Raw genomic sequence first — 16,612 nt, 5'->3', positions numbered from 1 at the left:
CTTTATTTTTAGTCCCACACAGCGGCGGAGGAAGTGACGTGTCGGAGCTGGAAAGAAGGTGCCACGTGGGGGTGGGGGGAGTGGTGGGAACAGACGCTCTGTGAGGGTGGGGTGGGGCCTGTACATGAGGTAGAGAAGCTGGAAGGGACCTTGGAGGTCTTCTAATCCAGCCCCCTGCTCAATCAGGAGAACCTATACCATCTCAGACAAGTGACTGTCCAGTTTCTTCTTAAAAACCTCCAGTCATTGTTATCATTTTAATCCAAATGTTGGGAAAAAAGCCCATAAAAGTGTCTCCAAACTTTTTATAGAAATATTTCTTATTTTAACCCTGATCAAACAAGTCACCTTTATATTAATTGACTTCTAGCAATCATGATCTTTAAATCATTGTATAGCTGCTATAGGATTGAATCTCCATCTCAAAAATTTCATCAAGGGTTTAGAAACTCTCTTTTGTATGTTTGCTCAGGTCATCCCTTGGCTTATCATTTGTATTTCCTGTCAGAATCCAATTATATTTCATCTTTAAATTATCAAATATAGAAACTCCCAATTCTGCCTTCTCTGGATTCTGCCATAAGAGGGAGAGAAGGGGGAGAACAAAGGGGCTTTATGGCCCTCACTTCCTTCTTTACACTTCAAAGAGCTGAATGCTGAATGTGTGTTTATTGTAACCTCGAAGCGTTAACATACCAAAGGAGGGTAGTTGCCTTTCATGTAGTTATCTGAAGTCCCCATGCAGACGGAAGAAAGAAGAAAGGGGGTGGAATTGTGATACTTGAAACTATCACTGGAAGGGGGGTTGATTGGGTGGGACTACTGGGGAACCCCTTAAAACCTTGAATGGAAGAGCTTGAACCCCAAGTCCTGTCTAGCATGCCTGCAACCACTTCTCTTAATAAAGGATTCCTGTTGGAAGAATTATTCCAAGAGTTCTGTCTTCTTAAGATGCAAAGTGGGGTGGGTCCTTACATTAGACAGGACTTGCAAAATTAATCCACCTGGAAGGGAGACCCTTGCCGGGGGATTTTGCAAAAAATTTACCATGTCAGACAATGGAGAAAGAGAGGGGGAAAACTCCCTGGAAAGAGAGCCGCTGACCCAGTTGGAACCTTGCCAGATGTTGGGATCTGAGAGGTCAGATTCCTCGGGAGAAGAAGCGGTGGAGACACAGGACCACAAGCCTCGCTGGTCGATGAACGTTGGAAAGAAAAGTGAGTGGAGAAAGGAATCAAGAAAGGTGACCCTGAGACGGGGGACCAAGCAACCAGAATGGAAGCAGGAGATGGAGAAATCCCTGCACGCAAGTGAAGAGGGAGGAAGCTGGGTACCGTACTCAGACTGGATCCTAGAGAAAGCTATTGACCTGTTGAAGAGAACTCTCAGCTCCCTAGGAGAGGAGAATACTGAGCCCTACGGCCGCCCCAGCTCCTGGAGCCACAAAGGGAGAGACACCGAGGGGGACATGGAACCTGCAACCCCAGGGACATCTACTGATCCAGGAGCCCCCACCCCCTACCGGACCACAGATGGCAATCTGGACGGAAGACACTATCACCCACAACGGAGGCACCGATCCATTCCAAGACGTCCACCGTTGGAGGTGAAATTCAAAGGGGAGCCAACACGCTTGGGGTTTTTCCTAACCCAAGTACTCAGCTACATGGAGGAATATGGGCAGGACATTCCCAGCGACAAAGCCCGCATCCGGATCGTGCAATCTGCCCTGGATGGACCAGCTGCGGATTGGGTAGTGAACTTGCATGACTCCAATGCCCCAGAACTCAGTAACTTCAACCGTTTCATGTCCTCTTTGAGAAGACGATTTGAAGACCCCCTGGCTGATCGCAAAGCCCGTGAAAGAATAACAACGATGAGGCAAGGCAAACGCCCAGTGGCCGAGTATACACAAGAATTCCGGGCCATTGCCAGCAAACTGAATTGGCCAGAAGACATCCTCCTTGGCCATTTCAAAGACGGACTAAACTATGATCTATATGATGCTTGCCTGCCCCGAGGGGACCCACATCGACTTGAGGAATGGTACGTCTTGGCAGAGGAAGCAGAGATCGACATATTGAAGAGGCACCGCCGAGGAAAACAATGGAGCCGCCCCCGCCTGAGCTGACACACCAACCGGTGAAATCATCGGATACAGCCAAGAAGCAAATGGGGTGTTTCAAGTGCGGAAGAGAAGGGCATCGAGCTGTAGAATGCCGCTCAAAGGCCCCCCAGCACAACCTAGACAGATCCCCAATCAACAAACCCAGAGGGTATTCAGCTAAGCCAAAAGAAACAGCCATGAAAATGATGGAAATTGCAGAAACCCCCACCTCTGCTCACCAAGGGGAAAGAACTCCAGCCTACACCACAGGGACGGTGGATGCCTCAGATGACAGCTCGGAGGGCGAACCCCTGGTAAGTGGATGCATCACACCCATCTTCAAAACAGTGACTATATTAATCCCCCCCATGCCCGAAGCTGTGAAGGTGAAAGCCTTAATAGACTCTGGCTGCACCCGCTGCCTCATTAGCCCAACACTAGTGGGGAATCTGGGCATCCCATCCAGGAGACTGGAACAACCAATCTCATTTGGCCAGCTAGATGGATCCATAGCAGGGGGGGTGCCAGCTACCCTAGCCACTCTGCCAATACACCTCTCCCTGGGCAACCATGAAGAGGACTTAACGTTTGTGGTGACCCCAGGTATGGAATGCCCAATGATTCTAGGGATGGAATGGTTGAAAAAATGGAACCCCTGGGTAAATTGGAGGACGACAGAAATCAAATTCCCGAAGGGGGACCCTATGGACTTAAAACCCCAAGGGAGGCTACCAGAATCAAGAATAGAAAAAGCATCCATAGGAGAGGAAAAAAGATTAACAGAAATACCAGAGGAATATAGGGACCTTGCTGAAGTCTTCAGTGAGGAGAGGGCGAATGAGCTTCCCCCCCACCGACCCACAGACTGTACCATTGAATTCAAGCCTGGGGCAAAACTCCCGAAACCCAGATTATACTCCATGAGCCCAAAGGAGAAGGAGGAAATGGAAAGATTTATAAAAAAAAACCTGGAGAGAGGTTTCATTGAACCAGCTAAGCCTAAAGTGGCTGCCCCGGTCCTTTTTAGAGAGAAGAAGGATGGCTCTTTACGTTTATGCGTGGATTATAGGGCCCTGAATACAATCAGTGAAAGCAACCTATACCCGCTGCCCCTCATGAAAGACATGCTGTCACACCTATCGAAAGGGAAAAATTTTTTCTAAACTAGACCTAAGGGAAGCTTACTATCGCGTGAGAATTAAGGAAGGGGACGAATGGAAGACTGCATTTAACTGTCCCATGGGGTGCTATCAATTCAAAGTCTTGCCATTTGGATTACAAGGGGGCCCTGCAGTCTTTATGCAATTAATCAATGACGTTCTAAGGGAGCACCTGTTTAAGGGGGTCCTTGTTTACTTGGACGACATTCTTATCTTTACCGAAACAAAAGAAGAACACGTCAAACTTGTCAGAGCGGTTTTAAAGAAGCTGCGAGCCGCTCACCTATATGCCAAACTCTCAAAATGCGAATTCCCCCAGGAAAGGATAGACTACCTAGGCTATCGCATATCCCCACAGGGCATTGAAATGGACCCGGAGAAGGTCAAAGCAGTACTAAATTGGGCACCACCCCGCACAAGAAAGCAACTACAAAGTTTCCTGGGCTTTGCAAATTTTTACCGCCAATTCATCCCCTCATTTGCACAGATAGCCTTGCCCCTCACTAACTTACTAAAAACGAAGGGAACATCCTCAGTAAAACCTAGCCAGCCACTAACATGGACAATGGAGTGCCAAGCAGCGTTTGAGAGACTAAAGAGACTTTTTTCTGCTGAACCAGTACTAAGGCACCCAGACATGGACAAGCCCTTCGTAATACAGGCAGATGCAAGTGATGTGGCAGTGGGGGCTGTTCTATTACAAGAAAACAATGAAGGGGTATTGCAACCCTGTGCCTATACATCCAAGAAACTCACGGAAACAGAACAGCGCTGGCCCGTATGGGAGAAGGAGGCTTATGGGATACGTTGGGCATTACTCACGTGGCGACAGTTCCTGGAAGGCAACAAAATCCCCTTCCAGGTGTGGACTTATCACAAAAATTTAGAAGCCCTGAAAACTTCCAGGAAACTCAATCCCAAACAAGCCCGCTGGTCCCAGCATTTTCACCAATTCCAATTTAAGCTCAAACATTTACCAGGAAGAAAGAACTTCCTGGCAGATGCACTATCTCGCATGCCCCACTATAACAGCACACGAACCACAGACTCTAGACCAATAATGGCAGAGTCACAACTGGCAGCGCCAGTAACCACAAGAACCCAAGCCAAAATAAAACCACAACTGGATAGCCAAACTGGGATTGAATTCAGAAAAAGTTTGGAAACAGATGAATGGTTCCAGAAAAACAAACATGTGTGCACAATGAGAGACGGATTGCCTTGGGTAGGGGAAAAGTTATATATACCAACAACTCAAAGACTAACTTTCATGCACCTTTGCCATGACACCAAATCAGCAGGGCATTTTGGATTTGTAAAAACTTTACACTTAATTAAACGGCAATTTTGGTGGCCATCAATAAAAAAGGACATAGAAAGTTATGTTGCCAGCTGCCCAACCTGTGCATCAGCAAAGAGGTTGCAAGGGAAATCGCCAGGGCTATTACAACCAGTGGCAAGTTCCTCAGCCCCTGGAAGGAAATAGCCATGGATTTTATAGTGGAATTGCCAGAAAGCAATGGGAATACTGTTATCTGGACAGTCACGGACCTATTCTCCAAACAGGTGCACTTTATCCCTTGCCAAAAAATTCCCACTGCAAAGGCCTTAGCAAAACTTTTCATCCAGTACATTTACAGATTGCACGGGGTACCCCAACGCATCATCTCTGATAGGGGAGTGCAATTTACGTCTGCATTTTGGAAGGAATTTTTATCCCTCTTAGGGACCACTCAGGGATTGACATCTAGCCACCACCCTCAAGGAGATGGACAAGCGGAACGCTGCCAGTCGGTACTTGAGCAATATTTGAGATGTTTTTTAAATTTCCAACAGAGTGATTGGACGGACTTACTTCCTTTTGCAGAAGTTGCCTACAATAATGCAGTCCACTCCAGCACAGGCTACACTCCTTTTCAAATAGCCAACGGTCAAAGTTTCAACCCTATGCCAGAGTTAACCCCAAAAGAACCAACGATCCCTTCACTGAAAGAATGGATGGAAAACCTACAAAACACCTGGCCAATAGTCAGAAAATCACTAGATGAAGCTAGGCGGGCATACAAAGCACAAGCCGATAAAAAAAGGGTTGAGCCTACACCATTCATTATAGGAGAAATGGTGTACTTATCTACAAAATACCTAAAGTCCCTACAGCCCTGTAAAAAACTTGGACCAAAATATATAGGACCTTTTCCAATTAAAAGAATCATAAATCCAGTAACAGTAGAATTAGAATTACCCAAAAACCTCAGGCAAATACACCCAATTTTTCATTGCAGCTTGCTGAAAAGAGAGCATCAGTCACATCTACGGCCAAAAATCCCCCCACCACCACCTCCACTCATGGTGGAGGGTGAACAACACTTCAAAATAAAGGAAATCCTTGATTCTAGGAGATATCATGGGGCAACTCAGTACCTAGTTGCCTGGAAACACCTACCTCCCTCACAAAATGAGTGGGTCCATAAACGTCATGTCAGAGCCCCGAAGCTATTGAAGAAGTTTCACACAGAGTATCCTAACAAGCCTGACTAAATTTTATACTTGTGTTTTCTTTCAGGTGGATCTCTCTTATTGTTAAGAGGGGCCGGATGTCAGAATCCAATTATATTTCATCTTTAATTATCAAATATAGAAACTCCCAATTCTGCCTTCTCTGGATTCTGCCATAAGAGGGAGAGAAGGGGGAGAACAAAGGGGCTTTATGGCCCTCACTTCCTTCTTTACACTTCAAAGAGCTGAATGCTGAATGTGTGTTTATTGTAACCTCCTCGAAGCGTTAACATACCAAAGGAGGGTAGTTGCCTTTCATGTAGTTATCTGAAGTCCCCATGCAGACAGAAGAAAGAAGAAAGGGGGTGGAATTGTGATACTTGAAACTATCACTGGAAGGGGGGTTGATTGGGTGGGACTACTGGGGAACCCCTTAAAACCTTGAATGGAAGAGCTTGAACCCCAAGTCCTGTCTAGCATGCCTGCAACCATTTTCTCTTAATAAAGGATTCCTGTTGGAAGAATTATTCCAAGAGTTCTGTCTTCTTAAGATGCAAAGTGGGGTGGGTCCTTACATTTCCACTGTCATCTCTGTTTTATAACCCACAATTTCTTTATTTTCCAATGTTTCTGCATTAGTTAGAACAGTGATGGTGAACCTTTTAGAGACCAAGTGCCCAAACTGCAACCCAAAACCCACTTATGCATCATCGGGTGCCAAGTGGGTATGGTCCATTGAGTGGGCACAGCTGCGGTGATAAGGCAGACTCAAAAGTTCAATCAATCAATTCCAACTTTGCAAGATCTTTTTTTTCCCCATGAGAAGTTGAAATTGACTGATTGATTGAACCTTTTTTTTTTTTTTTTTTGCACATGGAGGCGGAGGCCTAAAGCAAAAAGGTTTTATAAAACCCAGCTGAAGGTCTAGGACTGGGGTGATGACGCACGTGCCCACAGAGAGGGCTCTGAGTGCCGCCTCTGGCACCCATGCCATAGATTCACCATCACTGAGTTAGAATTTGTTTCATCTCTTCATACTGTCTGTCTGTCTATCTATTTATCTATCTCTCTGTTTGTTTTTTCACATTTTTCTCTTTCACATCTTTTTTCCCCTTTACAGTCCTCTTTAAAAATGCATTTGAAAATGCAGAGTTTATTGTTGCACTTTAGCTATAAGTTCCTTCCCCGATTCTTCAAATATCCTTTGAAATGCCTTATGTGTCGTATTGTTATCTGTAATTTTATAAAGTTCACTGCTCTTTCACCACCCCTCAGGTTTCAAATTTCAAACCCATCATCTCTTTCCTGATAGATTAAATAAGTTACGTTCCCATGAAGATAATAATTTGCTTATTTCAAAACTTAGCAAAAATCTTAATATTCCAAAATAATCTGGTCTTTTAATGCATTTATATCTTTCTTGAATTAAATTATTATTTAGCTTTTTGCCATTTATTTTATATTCTTTAAGTAGGTAGTTTTCTAAACTTGTTGCTTGAAAGACTTCTTGTAACTTTAAAATAATTAGAAATCTAGAAATAGATAGAAAGAAGAATCAGATAAATCTAGTATCCTTCATTGCTTAATTGCTCCACTAGGGTTGAGAGCTTGATGGCTTCCTCCTTCTCCCAGCATTCAGACCCATGGGTTGACTGCTGTCCTGATGTCCCCTTGAAAGGAGCTCCTGTCTGAAGCACAAGCCCAAATTGTCATCTCCCCTCCTTCAGTGACATCTGGTTCTCCTTTCTCTCACCTGGAAGTCCCATCCCATGCTTTGAAGAATAAGATTACAGGGTATTCCTGTGGCACTTCTCTTGGAAACCTAATTGAATGTGGAGGTCAACATATAATCATAATCATAATAATAATAAAGTTGGAAGGGACCTTGGAGGTCATCTAGTCCAACCCCCTGTTGAGGGAGGAAACCCTATACCATTTTGGACAAATGGCTGTCCAGTTTCTTCTTAAAAACTTCCAGTGTTGGAGCATTCAACCTGGAGGCAGGTTGTTCCATTGGTTAATTGTTCTAACTGTCAGGAAGTTTCTCTTTAGTTCTAGGTTGCTTCTCTCTTTGGTTAGTTTCCACCTGTTGCTTCTTGTCCTGACTTCAGGTGCTTTGGAGAATAGCTTGACTCTCTCTTCTTTGTAGCAGCCCCTGAGATATTGGAACACTCCTATCATGTCCCCCCTCGTCCTTCTCTTCGTTAAACTAGACATACCCAATTCCAGCAACCGTTCCTTATATATTTTAGCCTCCAGTCCCCTAATCATTTTTGTTGCTCTTCTCTGTACTCTTTGCAACACAACACAATTTCAGAACAGGTTATATATTTATTACAAAACATTATCTTATTTTCTTTCATTAACTGGATTTATATTTCCTTTTAAAATACAGAAAGACAACCATAAACTTTCTGATCAACAGAAAGCAGTGAACGAGGGGCAGAATCCTTTCCCGATTTACACTGCCATCAATGTAAAGGAGAAGTACAGCACTATGGATTTCAAAGGTAATACCAAATTCAAAGAAGCAATGCCAAGAGATCTTTGATTAGCTAGATATATAGACTTCTTAATCCTTTTATGAAACAGGAAGGGAAAATGAAATGCACATTAGTAATCTCAGACTGAAAGCCACCTCGTGGCCCTTGGATGCAAATATCACAGTATAAGAAATCCAAAGACAGTGTGGTAATGGGCATTTTAATTATTCATTTTAATATTTTATTGCTTATTTCTTGTTTTACTGTGGATCTTTTAATTTTTGTTTAGACAGCGCCCAATGTTCAAGTTTGTCCAGATCCTCCTGTATCCTAAGCCTGTCTTCTGGAGTATTGGCTATTCCTGCCAACTTGGTGTCGTCTGCAAATTTGATGAGTTCCCCATCTATCCCCTCGTCCAAATCATTGATGAAGATGTTGAAGAGCACTGGGCCCAGAACAGAACCCTGGGACATCCCACTACACACTTCCCTCCATGTAGATGTGGTTCCATTGAGGACCACACGCTGATACAGCCGGTCAGCCAGCTACGGATCCATCTGGTGGTGATGCTGTCTAACCCGCATTTTTCTATCTTATCAAGTAGTAGATTGTGATCTACTTTGTCAAATGCCTTACTGAAGTCCAAGTAAATTATATCCACAGCATTCCTCTGGTCCACTAATTTTGCCACTTGCTCAAAGAATGCAATAAGATTTGTCTGGCATGATCTGTTTTTGACAAACCCATGTTGGCTTTTAGTAATGATTTGGTTTGCCTGTAGGTGTTCGCTGATTCGTTGTTTGATTATCTAGCTAATCAAAGATCTCTTGGCATTGTCACATAGTATATGAAATCCAAAGACAGTGTGGTAATGGGCATTTTAATTATTCATTTTAATATTTTATTGCTTATTTCTTGTTTTACTGTTACACTGTGGACCTTTTAATTTTTGTTTACAAGCCAACATGGCTCTGGTGATATATAGTTATATAGTTTTATAATAATATGCAAGATTATAGTAGTTATAGTTTTATAATAATACGCAAGATTACAGTAGTCTACTAGTCTGAAATCTTCAGCTGGAGCCAACTGTACTTGTTTAATTCATTCAGTTTCAAATTCCAGAAGAAACTCCAGGCTAAGAAACAACAGCTGGTGCAAAATTGCTCAGTAAATTATTAGTGATGAGACTGTTTTTGCTTTTGGGGCATCCCAGTTTTAGAATCAAATGAAATATGTCATCATGTTATTAACCTTTACATTTTTAACTGAATAAATAGCAGCTGCAAAAATAATAAATAGCAAACTATTTATAGTTGGGCCATGTTCCTTTCATATGCCCAAATGGATATGTAAGACAACACAATTTGTGTTATTACATTGAAATCTGTCATGTCTCTATCCTGATGACTGTGTGTATACCCCCATACTGTTGGCAAACAATAAAACAGGTTTGTCACTGATGTCAGGTGTTTTTTTCAAAATCCACATCCAACCTATGGCCCTGAGTTTTTCTTACTTTTTAGATTGAATTTTTGAACCAATACAAATAACATCAATTAAGAACAAAGCTGGTACATGCCATATCATTTAAGCATTTATTTTTTTAAAAAAAAACCTATAATTAAAACAGAATAAATAATACTAACAAAGAAGGAAAGGAAGAATACAGAAAAGTACACAGAAAAACCTCCTGTTGTTATGTGCCTGATCTTGCCTAATGCTGGAGATAATGTACTGAGGGAATCTTGCTTTCATTTGGGTGGCTTTAATTCTTTCTACAGAATGGTTGGAATTCACACCTTACGAAGTGGGAATACTAAAATATGGAGCTTTTGTTCGGACTGAAGATTTTGGTAGTGAATTCTTTATGGGGCATCTAATGAAAAAGCTACCAGAGACTCAGATCTGTTATTTGCAAGGTAATAAATGACAGGTTTGTAGTTTATAGTAAACTAACAAATTTGTTTTTGTTTTGTTTTTTTTAAATCTGAATGTACTATAATTCCATCCAAATGCACTTATTCTGACACAAACTTAAAGTGATCTCTTTTAAATCCTGTCAGATAGTTAACTCAAAAGAAACGATCTTATAATAAACAAAATATATTTTAATGAGAAAGATTACTTGCATTCACGTTGTGATTGTTGTTGCTGGAAATACATCTTTGTTCATCTTTTAGATCCCTTCTTTAGGTAAGAAAATGTTATTGCTCTTCACACCATCTTTATAATGACTGAGGCTATTGTATGACCTCCATGGCCCATGCTTGTTACAGACAAAGAGATTCCCATGTGGCTTGTGTCCAGGAAGTCTCCCAAAGACCTTTGGAACTCCTCCCACTGACCCATCCACATACCTAGCATTTAACCCAATAACTGCCAGACCTTCCAACATAGAGCTGGGCCATAGAGCTATATGGGCCATAGAGCTATATGGGCCAGAACACTCCCCGCTTGGAAATTTATATTTCCACTACTAAAATAGTAAAAACGTAGCATCAAGGCATGCAATACTCATTGTGGTTAACTTGTGACTAAATAGGTAAAAACTTGGTATCAAACATGCATAACTATAAGGTAAACATAAAACATGCACAATTATGAAAAAGGCAAGTGTTACATCAAACAATGCATAAGACAATACATAATTTGAGGTTTAATCTTGTGGTTCAGTCTTCATCAGCAATGGACCAAATCGGTGATCAGCCTGGTACAAGTGTCTTTGAGTCACGACCTGACTCATGTGGCTTCATGATCTGGATCTCAGCTGGGTAAACTAGTTCATCAAGTGGGTGGGCCCGGTGCGCAGGAACCGTGGGCCAATAGTTCTGGTATGCAGTCTTGTCTCCCAATGAGGCAAGGTCTTCTTTCTGTGAAGGAAACTGGAACCAAATCTGGAACAGAAAAAACTGGAACCCAAGCTTCTCGGGAATGAGGGGAACTGGATTCACAGGATACTCAGGAACTGAAAACCTGGAAAGACATAAACAGCTGGATCTGGAAACTCAGGAACAGCTGGGGCTGAAGAATCAAGATCAGGAACATCAGGAAACTCAGGAACAGCTGGAGCTGGAAACTCAGGATCAGAAACATCTGGAAACTCAGGAACAGCCGGAGCTGAAGAATCAGGAACAACAGCTGGGACTGAAGGGTCAGGAACAGCAGCTGGAAGTAAAGAATCAGGAACAACAGCTTGAGCAGAAGACTCAGGATACTCAAGAACCGAAGGGTCTGGAGCCACCGGTGGAGTACTGAAGAGGACTGCTACTGTTGTCGTCAGGGTGAGGACTTCATGTGTGGGTGTCAGTGTATTTAATGACATGGAGTCCATGTAAGGCAGTAAGTCCTTGCAGGCTTCTACAAGGCTAATTCTTGGGGTGCTGAGAGAAGTTATCAAGACGATCAAAACTATGCCTAACTTCAGTTGTCTGCGCTTAGACAGGGTTTTGAAGCGGATTGGTTGACGTTTACGGGGTGTCTGAGGTTGAAGGTTGGCACTTTGATCTGAAGCTGGAAGTGCATAACGTTTTGGTCTATGTAGCATCTGTCTATTTGGACAGGCCAAGAGCTGACGACTTTCTAGCCAGATCAGTTCTGTTATCTGCGTGGCAAGGTTGGGCCACTTCACTTGGTTAACAAAGTTCTTATTTGTTGGCACATGTTGCCATTGTTCTGGGCTTAAGGATGTTTCAATCCTTTTCTCTCTGTTGCTTACATGGATGTAGGAGTGTCCACTTTGTTTGCAGATGTAGCTTGACATCACCTTGCTGTCTGCATAGAAGGTGGTGGACTGTAGTTCAAGGCACCATGTCTTTGCTGTCAAGTTGGTCAGCTTTACAGCCAAAGTGGTGCCATATAGCTATAACCTTGGTACAGTGTGGCCTTCTTGTGTTGTTAGTCTTGCTTTTCCAAAGAAGACACCAAGACTGCAGCACTCCCCACTGTAGACTCTGATGCATCTTATGGTTGCAAACAAGATAACGTAAGTGTGGCTCTCCCCGCTGTAGAGTGAGACATATCTTAAGGCTGCAGACACCTTCATAGACACATCTAAGGAAGAGTACAACTCTTTCTTCTGCACTGGGGCGGGTGAGCTGGAAACATACGTGTGCTGCACTTGCATGCTTTGGAGACATTTTGGGAGTACGCTCCATGACTCCCAGTCTTGGGGGCGTTGTTTGTTTTGTTTGTCCTTTATGGACAAAGCTAAATTGTAGTAAGTCTTGTTTGTCTGGAACACGGTTGCTTCCAAAACAGGTTTGGTTGTTACAAACGTGCGATGCTCTAGGTGCAGTTGGAGCACTGTTGCTACCAAAACAGGTTTGGTTGTCACAAGCATGCAGTATTGTAGGTGTGGTTTTATGGGGTTCAATGGGGTAATAACGGTGGCAAGATCTTGTGGCACTCCCCGCTGTGCAGTTGTTGCCGTTGCTGGGGTAATAATGGTGGCAAGATCTTGTGGCACTCCCCGCTGTGCAGTCGTTGCCATCAGGTTCGATGTGGCAACAACGGCAGGAGGATCTTGTGACCTAGGTGTCGTGTCATCAACTCTGTGGTTGACCAGCGAATCAGGTCGTTGAGATTCCTCTGTTTGTCTACTCGGTCTTGGGGGGCTTGTGGCTGGCTGAGGTGCTCTCACCTGTGCATTCTGGAATGTACTTTGCTTGTCCACGTAGGTCTGTACGCAGCTACGACGCTCTTCATTTTCCAGTTGTTGCCTGTCTGGCAAGAAAGTGGTGTGCTGGAGAATTTTCTGAAGGCTTTCCGCTCTAGCCATTTTGTCTGCCATAACTCTTTGGCTCTGGGTAAGTTCAAGTTCTTCTTGGGCGTCTTTTCTTTTGGCCTTCATTTTGGCTGCTATAGCCTTTTGTTTGGCTTCCATTTGAGCTGCTTCAGCTTCTAGCTTGGCCTCTATTTCAGCTTCCTCAAGTTCTATGGCTGCCAACTCCTTCCTTCTCTGCCTCTCCTCTTGTGCCATGCGAAAGACAGCTTCAGCAGCTTTAGCATCTATGATCATTTGTTCGATTTGTGAGATTCGGGAGGTTCGGCTATGACGGGAAGATGCCTTCGAAAGGTGGGAGGCACCTGTGATATGCGGTTCTTGGGACATGCTGGAATGTGTCTTGGATATGTGGCGGAAAGATGAGGCTGTTCCAGACACGTGGGATGGAGCCGCATGCGGCCGTTGGGATGGTGTATGTGAATAGCGGGAGACTTTGGACTCGGCTCTATCGACCAGTCTGCTATTCTGGCGAGGCTTGGGCTGTGGGGAAGCCTGTGAGCTCTCTAGAAACTTCTTGCGTTCCTTGTTTAGTACCTTGAGGTTGTGCATCTTGCTATCGATTCTTGAGTCTCTTAATTGTTCTTGAATGTCCTTGAGTTGCCGTTCAGAGTCCATCCATTGCACATAGGCGTCTTCCTTATCTCCTTCCAATGCGTGTGCCCGTTCTGGGGAGAGTTCCTCCTTCTGTTCATGGTAGAGTTTGTATAATCTCTCCCAGCTTCGTTCATGGCGTCTGTGGATGATGTGCCATTTCTCCATCAGGTGTGAATGCATGGCGTCTGTGGGCTGGTTGATGTATCTCAACTAGGCTGATAGGTTGAACCCCTTCTGCTAGACCAGTAGGATGCTCAGCTATGGCTAGGATAGGTTCAGTGTCCTTCTCAGCTATTTTGAAGAGAATTTGAAGAACTTCTCTCTTTGACCACTAGGGGTCGCTACTTGTAGATCAGCTTCTGAGGTGCTGTCTGTGGGTGGAGATGCCACTGGGTGCGGTACTTCAGTGCAGTTCACCCCTTCACCACTAGGGGTCACTTGCTGTGGGTCAGCTACCAGGGTGCTCTGGCTTCGAGGTTCACCCTTTGTCCACTAGAGGGGCTTCTCTGGGTGCGGTTAAAGGCTTGCGTGTAGAGCTTCCTTTAACCACTAGGGGGCGTCTGGAGAAAGGCTATCCAAATTCTTCCTATTACCACGTTACTGCTAGTGAGCCACTGAGAGAATGTAGAGGTACAAACTCCCACCTGGTCAGTTGCAGGCTGGAACTCCGGGTCATCAGCTGTGATAATAAGCGAAGGCAATTGGCTCTTGCTTCCTGTCTCTCAAGCTGGAACAGCTTAGCCTTCAGCTTGAGTGAGTGAGTGAGTACTTTTGGTAAGTTCACTCTGTGCCCTCTAGGGGGTGTTGAAAAGGCTAGCCAAATTCTTCCTATTACCACGTTGCTGCTAGTGAGCCACTGAGAGAATGTAGAGGTACAAACTCCCACCTGGTCAGTTGCAGGCTGGAACTCCGGGTCATCAGCTGTGATAATAAGTGAAGGCAATTGGCTCTTGCTTCTTGTCTCTCAAGCTGGAACAGCTTAGTGCTCAGCTTGGGTGAATGAGTGAATGCTTCTGATAAGATCACTCTGTGCCCTCGGGGGGTGTTGGTAGCTTGGGATAACTTTAAGTAGCTTGCACTTTAACTAACAGATTTGCTCTGTTGTGTGCTGAATTAATTGTGGCTGTTGTGACTCAGCTAGAAAAAAAAATTGCATGACCACCAGGGGGTGCTTCTGCGATGATTCCTCCTTATAACATTGGCTGAAATTCCGAGCATACCTAGGGCTGTCACTATGGCAACAGATGAGTTTATTGAAAGGCAATAAACCTTGCTTTTGTCTGAACTTTAGAGGCAGTCATTAAACAGTTCTTTGTTTCAGGCTGCGTGATTCACTGGCAAAGAGGGGAGGGGGAAAAGCCCAAGCTCCTTTTGGTGTTAAAATTCAAACTTTTCATGCAAGAAACAAAGTGTAGATTTTGTTTTTCTTTCTCCCGGCTATAAACATTAATTTGAGAATAGGTCCAAAGTAATTTTGAATCAGATACAAGGCACTTTTCACTTTGAAGGTTAGCTAGCAAGCGAATTAGCATAACAAAACTTCTGAATCACTCCTTGAAAGCTGTCTTTTACACAGACACGCTGGCTTTGCTTTGCAGGCTTTTACAAGCATCAAGAGAATCTTCTTCCTTGAAGGTTTATGCAGAGAAAAGGCTAACCAATTTGATTCTCTTTCTTCAAACTGTTGCAGCTTTGAGGGGAGAATTAAACTTTGCCAATTTACTATTTGCTTTCAAAAGATGGCACAAATTATGAAAACATTTTCTTACTATTCTGACACAAACTTAAAGTGATCTCTTTTAAATCCTGTCAGATAGTTAACTTAAAAGAAACGATCTTATAATAAACAAAATATATTTTAATGAGAAAGATTACTTGCATTCACATTGTGATTGTTGTTGCTGGAAATACATCTTTGTTCATCTTTTAGATCCCTTCTTTAGGTAAGAAAATGTTATTGCTCTTCACACCATCTTTATAATGACTGAGGCTATTGTATGACCTCCATGGCCCATGCTTGTTACAGACAAAGAGATTCCCATGTGGCTTGTGTCCAGGAAGTCTCCCAAAGACCTTTGGAACTCCTCCCACTGACCCATCCACATACCTAACATTTAACCCAATAACTGCCAGACCTTCCAACATAGAGCTGGGCCATAGAGCTATATGGGCCAGAACAGCACTCTATTCAAATAGCGCACTTGTTCTCTTAATATATATATAAAAAAAACAACCAGCTTGTTAATTGTAAAGTTAATAATACTAATTACACAACTGTTTAACTGAGTCTTAAAATAAAGCAAGATGCTCTCAGGAATTTTTCACATTCATATTAATTAGTGGTTCAAAGCCACAAAATAGAGTGTGTGTTTTTGAGTTCTACAGAACCGTTCCTCAAATGAGATAAAACACCACCATCAACAACAACAATGATTGCAGTGGTAGAGGAAGAAATGTGTAGTGGTATATTCAGGGCTTTTTTTGTCATAGAACGCAATTTTCCGGTACTTTTTTGGGATGGAACCTTGTAAGGTAGGCAAGAGGGTTGTATGACGTGTGTGAGTTCTGGCACCTTTTTTTTTTTTTTTTTTTTACAAAAAAAGCATTGGGTATATTAAGGAAATATCAGTAAACTACATGCAGAATTAAGGAGAGAAAATAATTTAATTCTACCAATTTTGCCTTCAAGATTTACTTAATGATTACTGAGATGGGGAAGGAGACAAAAATCATTTGTGTTAATTCTTCTGGGCAGGCATGTGGAGCAGCATATTTTCCTTTAATCTGCTATATATCTGGAATAAAAGTCACAGTTCTGAAGATTTTTGGCACAAATGGACTCAAGACCAAATTGTGGATATTGGTAGGTTATTCTTATACCACTCTTATTTCTTGTTATTATGGTTGGGTTGTTGTTTTTTGGTATAATATTTGGTTTATTCAAAAAAAGGTAAAATACAAAATGCCAAAATGCTTTTTAAAAAAA

The 16,612-nt window shown here is 43.0% G+C and overlaps 1 protein-coding gene across 1 annotated transcript in view; it reads left to right on the top strand.

Moving 5' to 3' along the window:
- LOC120304281 (cytosolic phospholipase A2 epsilon-like) overlaps positions 1–16,612 on the top strand; it is a 45,908-nt gene that overhangs the window by 18,783 nt on the left and 10,513 nt on the right. Inside the window, exons 14-16 of the mRNA XM_039334672.1 lie at positions 8,159–8,273; positions 10,031–10,168; positions 16,382–16,489. Of these exons, the coding sequence (XP_039190606.1) occupies positions 8,159–8,273; positions 10,031–10,168; positions 16,382–16,489 (361 nt within the window). The remainder of the gene's footprint in view (positions 1–8,158; positions 8,274–10,030; positions 10,169–16,381; positions 16,490–16,612) is intronic.

Source organism: Crotalus tigris, unplaced genomic scaffold (assembly GCF_016545835.1).
Source record: "Crotalus tigris isolate CLP2741 ecotype Arizona unplaced genomic scaffold, ASM1654583v1 scf7180000017545.3456711, whole genome shotgun sequence".
Lineage (NCBI taxonomy): Eukaryota > Metazoa > Chordata > Lepidosauria > Squamata > Viperidae > Crotalus > Crotalus tigris.
This window is presented reverse-complemented; position numbering and strand designations above follow the sequence as displayed.